The sequence below is a fragment of the Mrakia frigida genome (assembly GCF_051309035.1).
Source record: "Mrakia frigida strain ATCC 22029 unplaced genomic scaffold BDY24scaffold_32, whole genome shotgun sequence".
NCBI classification, from domain to species: domain Eukaryota; kingdom Fungi; phylum Basidiomycota; class Tremellomycetes; order Cystofilobasidiales; family Mrakiaceae; genus Mrakia; species Mrakia frigida.
The window spans coordinates 154,784-169,128 of record NW_027481249.1 but is presented as its reverse complement, the minus strand read 5'-3'; the positions used below and the strand labels follow the sequence as shown (position 1 = coordinate 169,128).

General features: G+C 53.7%; 5 protein-coding genes across 5 annotated transcripts; 3 read left to right on the top strand and 2 right to left on the bottom strand.

Moving 5' to 3' along the window:
* The first annotated feature begins 155 nt into the window (after nucleotides 1–155).
* ESS1 (peptidylprolyl isomerase ESS1) lies at nucleotides 156–1,800 on the top strand. The gene is made up of 4 exons (XM_076641830.1): nucleotides 156–210; nucleotides 287–556; nucleotides 883–976; nucleotides 1,132–1,800. Exons 1-4 carry the CDS (start codon nucleotides 208–210, stop codon nucleotides 1,302–1,304), a joined length of 540 nt encoding a protein of 179 aa, XP_076493711.1. The 5' UTR covers nucleotides 156–207; the 3' UTR covers nucleotides 1,305–1,800.
* Nucleotides 1,801–2,421: 621 nt separating this feature from the next.
* BDY24DRAFT_417881 (uncharacterized protein) lies at nucleotides 2,422–3,465 on the bottom strand (the record flags this gene model as incomplete). The annotated part of the gene is made up of 1 exon (XM_076643778.1): nucleotides 2,422–3,465. One exon carries the CDS (start codon nucleotides 3,463–3,465, stop codon nucleotides 2,422–2,424), a length of 1,044 nt encoding a protein of 347 aa, XP_076493710.1.
* A 468-nt stretch (nucleotides 3,466–3,933) lies between these two features.
* On the top strand, nucleotides 3,934–4,769 carry BDY24DRAFT_399408 (uncharacterized protein). Its single transcript, XM_076641829.1, has 5 exons — nucleotides 3,934–4,035; nucleotides 4,153–4,204; nucleotides 4,333–4,410; nucleotides 4,497–4,546; nucleotides 4,631–4,769. Exons 1-4 carry the CDS (start codon nucleotides 4,031–4,033, stop codon nucleotides 4,539–4,541), a joined length of 180 nt encoding a protein of 59 aa, XP_076493709.1. The 5' UTR covers nucleotides 3,934–4,030; the 3' UTR covers nucleotides 4,542–4,546; nucleotides 4,631–4,769.
* A 120-nt stretch (nucleotides 4,770–4,889) lies between these two features.
* On the bottom strand, nucleotides 4,890–7,296 carry BDY24DRAFT_399406 (uncharacterized protein). The gene is made up of 8 exons (XM_076641828.1): nucleotides 7,221–7,296; nucleotides 6,990–7,048; nucleotides 6,138–6,920; nucleotides 6,039–6,061; nucleotides 5,466–5,972; nucleotides 5,334–5,389; nucleotides 5,139–5,238; nucleotides 4,890–5,038 (listed from the first exon to the last, which is right to left on the bottom strand). Exons 1-6 carry the CDS (start codon nucleotides 7,249–7,251, stop codon nucleotides 5,386–5,388), a joined length of 1,407 nt encoding a protein of 468 aa, XP_076493708.1. The 5' UTR covers nucleotides 7,252–7,296; the 3' UTR covers nucleotides 4,890–5,038; nucleotides 5,139–5,238; nucleotides 5,334–5,385.
* Nucleotides 7,297–7,489: 193 nt separating this feature from the next.
* POL1 (DNA-directed DNA polymerase alpha catalytic subunit POL1) lies at nucleotides 7,490–13,993 on the top strand. The gene is made up of 20 exons (XM_076641827.1): nucleotides 7,490–7,689; nucleotides 7,767–7,980; nucleotides 8,189–9,334; nucleotides 9,424–9,609; nucleotides 9,679–9,827; nucleotides 9,910–10,093; nucleotides 10,168–10,332; nucleotides 10,412–10,635; nucleotides 10,703–10,947; nucleotides 11,023–11,344; nucleotides 11,433–11,582; nucleotides 11,661–11,828; nucleotides 11,903–12,177; nucleotides 12,259–12,391; nucleotides 12,465–12,681; nucleotides 12,755–12,853; nucleotides 12,924–13,099; nucleotides 13,176–13,403; nucleotides 13,479–13,575; nucleotides 13,646–13,993. The coding sequence occupies exons 1-20, from the start codon at nucleotides 7,615–7,617 to the stop codon at nucleotides 13,783–13,785; spliced, it is 4,593 nt and encodes a 1,530-aa protein (XP_076493707.1). The 5' UTR covers nucleotides 7,490–7,614; the 3' UTR covers nucleotides 13,786–13,993.
* The last annotated feature ends 352 nt before the right edge of the window (nucleotides 13,994–14,345 follow it).

The following is a 14,345-nucleotide window of genomic DNA, read 5'->3' as shown; positions in this document are numbered from 1 at the left end:
TTCTTTTAGGGCCTTTTTCTTGGCTCTATAGATTTTGAAGTCCTTCAAGTCGAAGGAAGCACGTTTCCTTTTCTGAAGTTTCCATATCTGGTCGTCAAGGGCGCAACCCAGAAGCACGACGACCAACGACTCGCCTCATCTTCATCGTCTGACCTCCAACACCCATCTTCTCCCTTCCCATCCACCCACCTTATCTCAACCTCCATCATGGTAAGCCCCTCCTTTCTCTTCCATCCTCTCTCTGTTTCCCTATTAACACCTCTCTCTTCTCCCTCCTCTCTCGCAGTCCTCCTCTCCTCCCTCCGATCTCGAAGTCCGCTTCTCCAAATCCAAAGCGCTCCCTTACTTCTACTCTCCTTCCACCGGCGTCTCCGTCTGGGAAGCTCCCGAGGGACTCTCCCCTGAACAGATCGCTCGTCTGCCTGGAGCGGAGAAATATCTCGGGTCGGCTGCGAATGGAGGGAATGGAGGAGGAGCGGTGGGACCGGAGAAGGTTCGAGCTAGTCATCTTTTGATCAAGCATGAGGGAAGTAGGAGACCTAGTAGTTGGAAGGAGGTTAGTACCTGGTTTCTTGTTTTGTTCAAGTAGGGTTTCGGGAGGGTGGGTCGTGGTGAGAAGGGAGGGGGGACGGGGAGGGAGGAGGGAGGAAGGGAAGGAGGGTTGAGCTCGAGAGGTCGAGAGTTCAGCCCGTGTTTGGTTTCTCTGCCTGTTCTTCTCCTTCTCGAACCCAACCCTGCTCCTTCTTCTCCTTGGGAGGGAACAAAAGGGAGCTCTTCTTTGTCTTCGAAGAGCTCAATTCAATCGCACCGATCCTCCAAAACAGAACTCTCCGAGAGCTGACTCCCATCTCCCTTCTTCTCTCTTCCCTCCTTTACCTCCAGCCCAACATCACCCGAACCAAAGAAGAAGCTCGAACCCTCATCGAACAACACCGTCAAGCTATCATTCAAGATCCTTCCCTCTTCCCTTCCCTTGGTGCGTTTCCTCTTCCTCTCACACCCCAAAACGCATCTCAATCTCAGCCCTTCTCCCCTCTTCTCCCTTCCCACTCATCCCACCACCTCTCCTCTCCTCCTCCAACCCAAAACCCAACCCTGACCCTTTTCTTCTTCCCTCCTCGTCGTATCCAGCCTCCACCGAATCCCACTGCTCCTCCCACAGCGCCAAAGGCGACCTGGGCTTCTTCACGCGAGGTCAGATGCAGAAACCGTTCGAGGACGCTACGTTCAAGCTCAAAGTCGGACAGATGAGCGAAATTGTGGAGACGGATAGTGGGGTGCATTTGATCTTGAGGACGGCTTAGGTAGTCTAGGTTGCGTCGAGGTTTATATGGGGAGGGGAGAGGAAGGCGGAGGGGTGGATGGAAAGGAGAATTAGTCTAGCTTGGTTCGTATTTCGTTTTCGTCGAGTGTACCTTTGTTTGGAGTTCAGGTTGGGTTGGAAAACATGGACAGTTTTACTCTTTCTTTCTTTCGTTCCTACTCGACCTTGAGAGGAGGTCGAGGTGCGAGAGAGGAGAAAGCCGACGCGTCGAGAGGAATGGGTCGATTCCAGGTTCGTGCCAATTCCTCCTCGTCCGATATCCGATCGAGAGCTTGAGGAAGTTTACTTTTGCTTCCGAAATGGTTTTTGGGATAGAGGGGGAGGAGGACGAGGAGGAGGCTTTTGCGGCCGAGACGACCTCTCTGAGTACCCTTCGTTTTGCCCTCCTTGATTTTTTCGTTCTTGCGGTGTGCTAGGTAGATGTTTGAATAACTACCGACTAGGTCTATATATCAGCTCCCATTCTGACTGCAAAGCTAGCGAGGAAGAGCGGGCTGAGGGACTTGGCTGATCTAGGTATCGATTCTGAAACTGAGAGGAAGAAGGGGGGTATTTTGAGGACGAAACTGGGAGATGTGATGAGAGGAAGTAGAAGAGGGAGAGGGATGGTGGTACGAAGATGAGTGAGAAGGGGACGCGGAGTACAGGACGGAGTCTCGAGAGGAGAAAGCGATTTGATGGTGAGGAAACGTCGAAATCGAAGGGGTGGGTGGTAGCAACTACGCGTTCTGGTACGAATAATGATGAGTGGAGGGATGTGAAGAGTGCGTAGGCGTAGAGAGGGTATGAGAGTCGTACGAAGTAGGATAAAATGGGGACGAGGGGACCTGATATAGCTGAGGGTGGGAAGGTGGTGGCAAAGAGGGACGAGAAGATGTCGGCCAGAGATCCTGCGTTGCGTTGTAGAGCTCGTTGGTAGAGGATGAGTAGGTTGTGCGAGAGTTATCGACGAAAGGGGACGCTGATGGGTGAGCGTGGAAGGTGGGGGAAGTCGGTTGGGAGGAGATCCAGGTCTCGGGATGAGAGCGAAGAAGGGGAGCGACGGAACGCGTCGGGTGCGAGTTGAAAGTAGGGAGATGGGTGAGGTTTGGGTTGGATTAGGATGCTGGGAGTCCCGGGAGCCGGAAGGTAGGAGCTTGAGGGTTGAGGGTTGAGGTTCTGGTGTTGGGAGTGGGTTTTGGAGGGACGACGACGGAGGGAACGACGGCGGAAGGAACGACGGCGGCGGGAACGATTGGAGTTGCAGGAGGGATGGGAGCGGAGGATGTGTCGGGGAAGCTAGAGCAGGAGGAGATAGGGTTGAGAGTGGCTGAAGTAGGTTCGGTGGTGGAGGTGACGAAGGAGGAGGTAGGGTTTCGAGGTTTGGGAGTAGCGGCGACGGCCTTCTTCTTTTGAGCTTGGTTGGCGGCGGGAACGACGAAAACGACCTCCTCTCGTACATCTTCTCTCCAAGACTCCATCAACGCAGCCACCTCCACCAGCTCGTCAGGATACGCCAAGTCCCAGACCCTCTGCTTCCCAAACACAAGCAGCTCTTTCAGCAGCTTCACTGAGAACTTCACCAACCCGTCGTCTCCCTCCGGCAACCTCCAAAGCAGATACGACCTCTCCACCAACGCCGCCACTACGACATTCGACAACACCATCCCGACCCCCATCAAGGGTCCGTATCTTGACCCAGGCAACTTGCCAGGAAGCTTCGCCTCCAGCATCCAACGAACTCGCATCGTCTGGAGCATGAGGCGAAGCTGTTCGAGCGCAGGAGGAGAGACGATAACTCTGGCTGAGTTCTTGTCCGCCGATCCGAGAAGACTCCTAGGACGACGAGGAGGAATCGCTGAGGGATCTGCGAGCTGCTGAGTCGACGACGAGTTCCCGAATTCGAATCCCTCCTCGAGTTCCTCCTCCGGATCGTCTTCCTCGTGCTCCTCGGGGTCGGAGGCGAATTTAAAGAGGCGAGGGTTGTCGAGGTTCGCCTTCCTGAACGGATCCGCGACCTTCGAGTTGCAAGGGAGGGAGGAATGCGAGCCATTGGGATGAGGTTCGATTTCCTTCCTCCCCCAACCATCTGGGAACTTGAAAACGACGAAGGAATGTTTCTCCTTCGAGGGTAGGAGGCTGGTGGGAGGAGGGGAGGCCATACTGTCCGAACGAGCCGGAGAGAGGGGAGGAGAGGAGAGGAAAAGAGGGAGGAAGGAAGGTCGACGTTTGAAGTGACTACTGAAAGAGTCGAGCTCCTTGGCCCTTTTTTGGGCATTGTTTTTTCTAAGTTTCGACCTCCTTCAGTTCTTGATGAAAAAATGTTCAAAACCTTCGCGAGAAGCCTTAGAAGATCTACCTTCGGTTGAGAATATCTAGATCATCGGTTGAGAAAAAATCAAAACAAACGCGACGGTTCCCTCCAGTTCTTTCTCTTATCCTCTTTCCGATTCCCTGTTGCACCCCTAGCCGTAAAGACCCTCGAAGCTCGATATCTATCCCCACATGCGAACCCGGGCAGAAGGTTCGGGGGCTCGTAGAAGCATTTCTTTTGGCAGAGAAGAACCGTCATTTCCCTCGAGGGAAAGAAATCGATACGTCACTGATCATCCGAAATCGCTTGAAAAAGCTTCACGATTTATCTTCTTGCCTCCCAACTACCAACACCACAACTACTGCCTTCTCAACTCTACAACCACCTCACCACTACTTTCAACTTTTCACAACATGGGGTGAGTCTCGAGCAAGATTGAGAAGCGAACGAAGAACCAAACAACTCTGGGCTGACCTTCCTTCTTTGCTTTCTCTTGCCACCCTTCCCTCCCTCGTTTGCTGTCTCTCTCTCTTAGAAACATCATTTCTGCGATCGGACGAGGAATCAACGCTGTCATCTCAGCTATCGTTCGTCCCTCTCCCCGTCTTGTTGCGTTCCAGCGGAAGGAATTCACGAACGAGTTTCGAGTCGAGCTGACCTTTCTTCTCCCTTCCTTCTTCCCTCCCTCCCCTCCCTGCTTCCCTACTCCTCACAGGCCTCCCTCGTCATGGCGATCATCTCCGGCGTGACCGGCTGCCTCGTCGCTATCTTCAACTTCTTGACCTGTGGATGCGTGAGTTCTTGTTTTCGTCTTCTTTCCGCTAGACCGTTCGGTCGAGCTGACCTTGCTTTCGTCTTCGTTCTCTTTCCTGGAAACAGTGCTCTGGAGGACGAAAGTCTAGAGGTGGAACGGTGCATGCTTAGACGAGGTACGTCTCTATCTGTTTCCTTAGCCTCCTCGTCTGTGATGGATACACGTTCTGACTCGTCTTTGTCGTTTGTTTCTCCGTCAGACCTAACGTCTCGTCATTCTTTCGCTGCTTCGTTTTTCAACTGTATCCACTACGCCTTGATTGCTTGCCCCTTTAACGAACCCTAAACACGTATTCTATCTACGGATCGTTTCGACTTGATGAACCTTTCTCGCTTCTCTTTCGGCGTCGAGTGGGAGAGAAAGGAAACCTTTGTGCGACGCGAATCGTTTTCCCCTCCATTTCCCGGGACGTGAACCAGTACGTGTACGCTCCCGCTAAGGCAGATGCAGGGAATCGGTCGAACGAGATGTACATCACATCATATCCGTTGAAATAAATGGTCGTCCTGCCGCTCTCTTCATGCGTTCCCCTCCGCGACGCGTCTCAACTACTTCGACTTCTGCCCAAGGCCACCTTGATCCATGATGAGGTTTGATCAGCGACGATCTGTCGGAGCCAAACGATTCCAAAAGGAAGGGAGAGTCAGAATCTATCGGTTGTGTGTTGTAAGGCGATTCGAATGGAGCGAAGAGAGAGAAGGACGCACCTGAAAGCCATCGAAACCATACAAAGCGATCCGCATAGTGCGAGAGCGAAGAACCAAGCTGTCGGAAGATTCGCATGGGATAAAAGAGGGGACCCAGAGTCTGGACGATAGAGAGAGGGGGAGAAAAGAAGGAGAAGAGAACGACGCGACTCAGTTGACCAGTCCGTTTTTGACTTCAAGGTGGCTAGCACTCACAGAAAGCCCTCCAAACCAATCCCCAAGCCGAGCTTACAGATACAGCCCCGTCTCATCTAGTAACAGCGGAAGAAAAAAAGAGCAAGACGCGTCAGTTCTGGTCCTCGTCTTCGAACGAACGAAAGAACTCACCGCCCCTCCTTGAAATCCACCCAACTTCCACTTCCACCTCTCGAAAGCACCCTCTCTACGTCCTGCATGCCTTCCGCTCCAACGATGCCCCTCAACCCTTCCATCAACTCATCGTAATCCTTCCAATTGACCCTCTTCTCCCCTCCCTCCCCCGTTGAAAACCTCGTATGCTCTGGGATCACCATCCGTTTGGCGAGTTTGATGATTCCGGCGAGAGAGGCCGGAGTGAGTGGATCGCAGTCGAGCATGGGAAGTGGTGTTGGTGTTGTTGTTGATGACGGGGACGGGGAAGGTGTGTCGCTGTCGAAACCAAACTCGGAGGGCTCAGAGCGAGGTCGTTGGGCCAGTTCGGAGAGGTGAGAGATGAGGAGGGGCCAGGCTTTAAGACGGACGAGGCATTCTTGGTAGGATGCGTAGACGTTTGGTGTGAGCGGGAAGAGGTAGGAGAGGGGTGAGGAGGAAGAGTCGAGAAGGGACCAAAGGGAGACGGCGTGAGGGAGGGAGCCTCTGCGAAAAGGAGAGAAACAGATCAGTTCGAGGACGGATGGGAAGTAAAGTGGAACAGGTCCATACCTAAATCCACAAGCGTCGAAGTACTGTTGATCGGAAGAGAAGGAAGATTAGCTCCAGAGAGAGTCGAACGGACGAGGACGCGACTCTTGATAAACTCACCACAGCCAAAGCTCTCCCGTCTACCCCCACACCTCCCTCTTTCGTCAACTCCTCCCAAAGCTGATCTAACTCCTCGTAAGCAAGTCCCTGACCGTAAGCGCTCAGCACCGACACCTGGCTCCGCACGTTCATCGCTCCCTTTCTTCCTTCCCCTCCAACCTCGACCATCGCCTCCCGGATCGTCTTCACAGCAGCCACAAAATCCCACCGCATCTGTTGCAGTTCGATCAAGACCTCTGGACCAGGATTTGAGTCCACGGGATCTAAGATCCCTCTCCGTTCGACGAAGATTCGTTGATATCGTTCGAGGAGGATGGTGAGAGGATGAGGGTTGGAGTTGAACCAGGTGGAGGAGTGAAATCCCTCTTGATGGTCGAGGACGAAAGAGCAGAGAGGGGTAGGATTGGGAAGCTGTGGAAAGGTAGAGAGTTTGTCGAGGAGGAGGTCGTAGATTTGACGAAGACGACGTCCTCTGGTGGAGGGATCTGAGTCCGCTTCGGTCATTCGGAGGGCTCGATTAGAGATTCCGACGGCTTCTTCGAGGGACGGGGTCGAGTCGATAAGTCGCTCGGCTATAGGGAAGTATCGGAGAGAGGGTGGAGGTGGGGGTTGGTCCGAGGAGGAGGAGAGATGTTGAAGCGGCTGAAAGGAGGGACGAGGAGGTCGATGTCGAGCTGAGCTAGTCAGGGAACTGATGAGCGATCCCAGGGAGACGGAATCGTCGAGTTGCTGAGTAGGGAGGTTAAGTGGAGTTTCTTCTTCTGTAGAATTGGCCGACGAAGGCTGAAAAAAGGGAAGGAAGAGCGAGTTCAGCGAAGGGAAGAAGACAAGGAAGGAAAGATCGAAGCTCACCAAAGCCCAAGGGTTCTTCCGAGTCGACACCGAACGAGAGCCTCCAAGAGCGAATCGAGCTGAAGGAGAGTATGGAAAGAGATCGTAAGACGATGTACGGACCAAGGAAAACCTTCATGACCTTATGAGGAGGGGAGTTCGACGCCTGCTGAGTTGAGCTCTTCCGACCCAGCTTCCCTCCTTTCGTTCTCGAGCCTCAAGCCAGTACCTCTGAAGAAACAAAGAGCTCACCTTGACGCAGAGAGACGCATTTCCGAAGCATCGCTGGTCGAGAAAGGGTAGTAAAGTGTGGAGAACGGTGTGAGGGTTGTGAGAGAAAGAGCAAGGAAGGAGCGAATCGAGCTCACCCCGTTTTCAGCCTCCTCCCTGGCAACGGAGAGGACTCTGTTGTCTCTTCACTTGAAGTGATGAAAATCTCAGACTTGCTATGCGATAAAAGGACTTTGTCACGTAAAGGTGTGAAAAACTTCCTCTTTCTATTCTGTCGTTCGGTAACCAGGTGAGAATCTCATTTGTCGCGAGACTCGCGACGCGACAAAGTCCAGCTTCCAACTTCGACCTTCTCCTTCCTTTCCCTTTCCCCTCCTTAACTCTCTGTCTCTCTTCTTCTCGAAACCAAAGCAGGATGTCTTCTCGTAAGGAGACCCTTGCTCAACTCAAAGCTGCTCGTGCTGGTGGAGGAAGATCGAAGCAGTATCAGGTTCGTTTTTCTCCTCGTCCTGCTCCCTCCTTCTTTCGAGCTCAACGCGTTTCCCTTTCTTTCACCTCTTGTGGCAGGGAGAAGCCGAGGATCAAGATCTCTACGATACCGTCGACGAGGAGGAGTACAAGGACCTCGTCAAGAACCGACTTCAGAGGGATGATTTCATCGAGGACGACGATGGAAGTGGATACGTCGATGATGGAAGGGAGGAGACTTGGGGAGGTCAACGAGACGAAGACGACGAAGAGGACGACGAGGAGGATCCTGAAGAGAGGAGGAAGAGAAGAGGTGAGTCTATAGAGTTCTCGCTTACATATCTTTGGGGAGCTGGGGTGATCCATAGAGGGGAAGAGAGGGAGGCAAAGGGAAGGAGGAAGGGAAACGAGACGACCCTCTTCGCTCTTGTCTCCTCCCGTCTCCCCACATCATTTCGGACGCGTTATCTCGAACGTCGACTTTCCTATGCATGCTGACTCTCGTGTCTCTTTCTTCTCAGCCGCCAAAAAAGCAGCCAAAGCCAAAGCCAAACCATCGAAACCCATCCCTCGTCCACCTCCTCCTCCCTCCGCCAACGCCTACCGACCCGTCATCTCAGAGACCAAGGAGGACGACTTCATGAGCAGTCTCCTCTCAGGAATGGAAGAGGAACGACCTTCGAGACCCATCATCCCCTCCTCCCCTCCTCCTCCCTTCGGTCGAAAACGGAAATCCTCGCCAGACCTCTTCCAGCCGAGCTCGGATGGAATCGACCTGGGAAGCGACGAGAGTTACCTTGGGAGAGGTTCGGAGTGGGGGTTGCGAGCTGGACCTTCTTCGACTTCGGCAGGTGCCTCGGGTTCGAGGCTAGGAGGAGCTGGAGGAGACAAGAGAGCGAAGCTGTTGGATAAGGGGAAGGGGAAGGGACCGGCGACGAAGGTCAAGGTCGAGGAGGACACCGTCAAGGTTGAGGATCTCGACGGAGACGTTGGGATGGACATGCAAGGATCTCCAGACTGGCCGGAGGATCTCGAGCTCCCTGGAGGCATGGACGACGAGGAAGACGACATCAAGCCTACCATCGACACTCCAATGTTCGAGATGGACGACGACGACGAAGACGACCTCGTCGTGAAACCCTCCCACAAACCCTCCGGATCCTCTTCAGCTATGGGACCTCCAGCCAAACGGAAGTTCGTCAACGCTACCTCGGTCTCGCTTAAATCCCTTAGACCTCCTCCCTCCGCTCCCTCCACCATGAAACCTCTCCCCAAACACGCCGACCCAGACGAGGACGTTCCCGCTACGCCAGCTTGGGAATCCCTCCAGGACTCTCTCCTCCTCGCTTCCGACAACGTACCAGGATCCGATGATCTCCCTCCTTCCTCTCCTCCTCCACCTTCCCGAGCCAAAGCAGCAGCAATGAAGGGAGCTCCCGCGACGACGGATATCGACGCGTACGAGTCGGACGGGACGACCCTCAGGATGTACTGGTTGGACTACTTCGAGCAGGAGATCAAGACGGAAGACTCGACGACCAAGAATCTGTACCTGTTCGGAAAGGTGTTTGATCGGAGGGGAGCGAAGGGGAAGTGGGTCAGTTGTTGCTTGAAGATCGACGGGATGGAGAGGAACTTGTTCGTTTGTCCGAGGCCGAAGACCGTCAGTGAGTAACAGCTCTCTTCCATCGTTCCTTCGACGCTTCATCAGCCGAAATTATGAAACTGACTCGACGCGTCCTTGCTCGCTTTGCAGTTCGAGGAGAAGTGACCGACCTCGAGCCCTCCCAATCCGACGTCCAATCCGAGTTTGGTCGAATACGACGAGAGAACGGAGTCTCTTCCTTCATGAGCAAGTGGGTCAAGAGGAACTACGTCTTTGGAGTCGACGGAATCCCTACCGGAGAGTCGGACTGGCTCAAAGTCATCTACGGCTTCGATGGTTCGTCTCTTCCCGCCCTCGTTTTTGTCGATCTCGTCTGACCGTTCCTTCCTTTCCTCGCGTCCACAGAGCCCGCTCTCCCCCTCGAAACCTCCGGAAACACCTTCGGCCACATTCTCGGAACCAACACGAGTGCCTTCGAGACGCTCGTACTCAAGAGGAAGATCATGGGTCCTTGCTGGCTCGAGATCAAGGACGCAGTCGTGAGCGGTAAGGGAGTGAGTCTGCGAGTGATTTTGTGTTGACCGAGAGGAAAGGACTTTCGAGCTGACATTCCTGCTTGAATTTGCTGTCCTTCAGGTCTCCTGGTGCAAGCTCGAGGTCACCGTCGACGATCCCAAGAAGATTCGACCTCTCTCGGAAACCGACGGAGTCAAGGGAACGCCTCCTCTCACCATCATGAGTATCGCAGCTAGGACGATCGTCAACCACAAGGCGAACGACAGGGAGGTCGTCTGTGTATCCGCTCGAGTCTGGGAGAACAGTGAGCTCGTTTATCCTCGAGACAGCTGGAGGACGAGGTGCTGACTTCTCGTCGCGTCCTTTTCTCCTCCTCAGGCAACATCGACGACCCAACACCCCTCGAGAAGCAGGTCTCCGCCGTAACTACCATCGTTCGACCTCTCGGAGAGTTCCCTCCCGGTTTCGTGCAGAAGTGTCAGACCGAAAAGTCGAAGATCGCCACGGTCAAGACGGAATCGATGCTTCTCAACAATCTCGTCGGTGAGCTCGACTCGTCTCTTCTCCTTTTCCCTCTCACTCAAACTTGTTCTGACTCCTCGTCCCCTTTCATTCTTCTCAGCCAACATCCAACGCTACGATCCAGACGTCCTCGTCGGTCACGACTTCCTCAACGGTTCTCTCGAGGCGATCCTCGAACGAATGGGCAAGCTGAAGACGGAGCACTGGTCTCGATTCGGTCGATTCAAGAGGAAGGGACGTCCTCCAGCGAGTAACAAGTTCGGAGGGATCACTGCTTTGATGTCTGGTCGACTCGCCTGTGATCTTTCGGGTGATGGAAGCAAGGTTCGTTCTCGCTTCCCTTCGCTCGATCTCGACGAAGAGCTGACCTCTCCCTCGTGTCTTCCCTCAGTCCATGATCCCCTCGACGACCTGGTCCCTCACCGAGATGTGCAAGTCTCAACTCAAGATCGATCGACAGGACATCGACCCGGAGGATACTCACACCTACTTCGACAACACCGTCGCGTCGCCGATGTCTCTCCTTCGATTCGTCCGTCACTGCGAGGTCGATACCTTCTTCCAGATGGCCATCGCTTCCAAGGTTCAGATCCTTCCTCTCACCAAGCAGCTCACTACCCTCGCCGGAAACGCCTGGTAAGCTCGCTTCTTTCGATTTAATCGACGAGAAGAACGATGCTGATCTGCTTCCCCTCTCCTCCCCTCTCACAGGAACCGAACCCTCAACGGAGGTCGAGCCGAGCGAAACGAGTACATTCTTCTCCACGAGTTCCATCGTCTCAAGTACATCTGTCCCGATACGTTCAAGGGGAAGAACAAGGCAGCTTTGATCAAGGCCGAGGTCGACGAGGACGGAACGACGACCAAGACGGGAGGGAAGAGGGACAAGTTCAAGGGAGGACTCGTCTTCGAACCCAAGCGAGGACTCTGGGACAAGTACGTTCTCGTCATGGACTTCAACAGTTTGTATCCCTCGATCATTCAGGAGTACAACATCGACTTCACGACTCTTTCAGTCGTCACTCAGAACGACGTGAGTTCATTTCGTCCTGTTTCGCTGTTTCTCCTTTTGGACGCGAGTCTACCAAAGCTGACCCTCTTCTTTCGACCTACCATCACAGGCCGACGGAGAAGAGACCATCCCCGACGTTCCTTCTACCGACGTCCCTCAAGGAGTTCTTCCGAGGATTATCGCTCAACTCGTCAATCGTCGTCGAGAAGTCAAGAACCTGATGAAGTCGAAGAACAGCAATCCTATCCTCATGAACCAGGTACGTCTGATATCTTTTCTCCCGCCTCCATCGAACCACACGGGAGCTGACTCTCGTTGCTTCCCGTCCAACCGACAGTGGGAGATTCGACAACTCGCTCTCAAACTGACCGCCAACTCGATGTACGGATGCCTTGGATTCGAGTACTCTCGGTTCTACGCTCGACCTCTCGCCGCTCTGACCACCTTCAAGGGACGAGAGATCTTGACCAGTACGAAGGAGCTCGCAGAGAGCGTTCAACTCGAGGTGAGACTCTCCTCTTCTTTCTCCTCCCTCCGACTTGCCCGAGCTGACTTCTCGACTGGTCTCTTTTCATCTAGGTCGTCTACGGAGATACCGATTCCGTCTTCGTCAACTCGAACGTCACCGACTACGGCGAGGCGATCAAGATGGCCAACGTCTTCAAGAAGCAGGTCAACGACAAGTACCGACTCCTCGAAATCGACCTCGACGCCGTCTTCCAACGACTTCTCCTTCTCCAGAAGAAGAAGTACGCCGCTATCAAGGTCGGAACCGATGGAACGTCGACTCAGGAAGTCAAGGGTCTCGACATGAAGAGAAGGGAGTACTGTGACCTCTCGAAGAACATCTCCAAGTGAGTTTCCTCGCGTCTCCTCCTCGTCCTCTCGAACGACCCGTTCTGATGCGACTCTTTGCGTGCTTTTTCGCTCCTCAGGTTCGTTCTCGATCACATCCTGTCTGGAGAAGCTACCGAGCTCTGCATCATCAAGGTTCACGACTACCTCACCGAGATGGACGAGAAGATTCGAGGTGGAAAGATCCCTCTCGAGGACTTCATCATCAACAAGGCAAGTTCTCGTGCCTTCTCTCGTCTTCGAAGCTTCAGCTGACCTTTCTATGCCTTTTCCTTCTTTTCCACAGCGACTCGGAAAGAACCCCGAGGACTACCCCGACGCGAAGAGTCAACCTCAAGTCCAGGTCGCTCTTCGAATCAAGGCTCGAGGAGGAAGCGCCAAATCGGGAGACGTGATGCAGTACATCTTCTGCCTCGGAGCCGACGGGAAGGCTGCTCGAACCGGTCAGGCCGACCGAGCGTACCACCCTGATGAGATTAGGAAGCAGCCGGAGCTCAAGATCGGTGAGTCTTCGTCTCGCTTTTCGACGCGTCCTCTTCGTTCAACGACTCTGACTCGTTCTCCTTTCCTTCCCAGACTACGAGTACTACCTTGCTCAGCAGATTCTCCCACCGATCGAGCGTCTTTGTGACCCGATAGAGGGAACGGACAAGGCTCGTTTGGCTGAGTGCCTTGGTGAGTAGTCGTCGTTCGATTCCCTTCTCGAGTTTCGATCCTGGACGCTGACTTTCCTTCCTTCTTCCAGGTCTCGACGCTCAACGATACGCTCCCAAGACTGGAGGAGACGTCGAACGAGAATTCAACACCCTCGGATCCCAGATGAGCGACAAGGAACGATTCCAGGATTGCGATCCGTTCGAGGTGCGATGCAGCAGTTGCGACTTCGTCGTCGAACGATTTGGTGGTCTTCTGGACGATCCAGTGAGTTCCTCTTTCTCAGCTTCCTTTCCTATTTTGAAACGAGCTTCTGATCTATCGTCCTCTTCTTCTTCTCCAGTCCACTCTCATCCAACCCCACGGCTTGACCTGCTCGAACTGCCTCTCCCCTCTCTCGACACCAAGTCTCGCCGTTCAACTCGAGCTTCAAATCCGAGCTCGCATCACCAAGTACTACAAGGCCGTCATGATCTGTGATGACTCGTCCTGTCAGACGTCGACAAGAGCCATGGGAGTCTACGGGAGACGGTGCATGGCGACGGATTGCAAGGGACACATGAACCTCGAGGTGAGTTTCGTCGCTTCTTTCCTTCTCTTTTTCACTTCGAAGCTGATCGAACTCTCCTCCCTTCTTCTTTCTCAGTACACCGACGAAGCTCTTTACAAACAACTCCTCTACTACATCTCCATCTTCGACACCGCCAAAGCCGTCGCCTCCTCCAAGGGATCGATTCGACAAGGTCCGTCGACTCCCTTCTTCTCACCTCATTGCCCTCCTCTCTCTCGTACTGACCCTCCTCCTTCCTTCAGACGAAATCGAAGCCCTCGCGGGACAGAACAAACCGACGTTCGACTTCCTCCGCTCTGTCGGACAGAAGTACCTCGATCAGAACGGACGAGGATGCGTCGAGTTGAGGAACATATTTTCGTTCATGTCGAGGAACCGCTAGATCTCAATCCTTCCTTTCCTCCTTCTCTTCGGTCTTAGTGTCGTTCCCATCTCGTCGATTTGCTGCATCTATGCATCTGCTTCCCTCTCTATCTTGCCTCTGCCCTCTCTCGTCTTGTTTCCATTTTTTGGGTCTCTCTCTCTCTTGCTTTTGCCTTCTCACTGCTTATGATCACGTCCTTCTTGAAAACCTCAGCCTTCGCTCGAAATCCACGGCCCTAGATAGTCCATCCGAAGATCGAGGCCAAAAATAAGCGAGGAAGAAACGGACCTGATTCGAAAAAGGAAGTCGACGCGTCGTGACTCTCTGACTCGACGAAGTCCTCCGAAACGTCGAGTTTGCATCTTTACTGGCAGGTGCGTACGAGATGAATGGAGGCTTTTTTCTACCTCTTCCCTGGCAGAAGAGATGAAGAGCCGCTCGAGGAAACCGTTGCTCTTCCGCCGTCGCGTTTGGTGAGACTTTCTGCCTATTCGTTCTTCTGAAGACGAAGCGCCAAACCAGAAGCTTTTACCTACTGCTGATCATCGCCAGTTTATCCTCTCCTTCGACCCATCGAA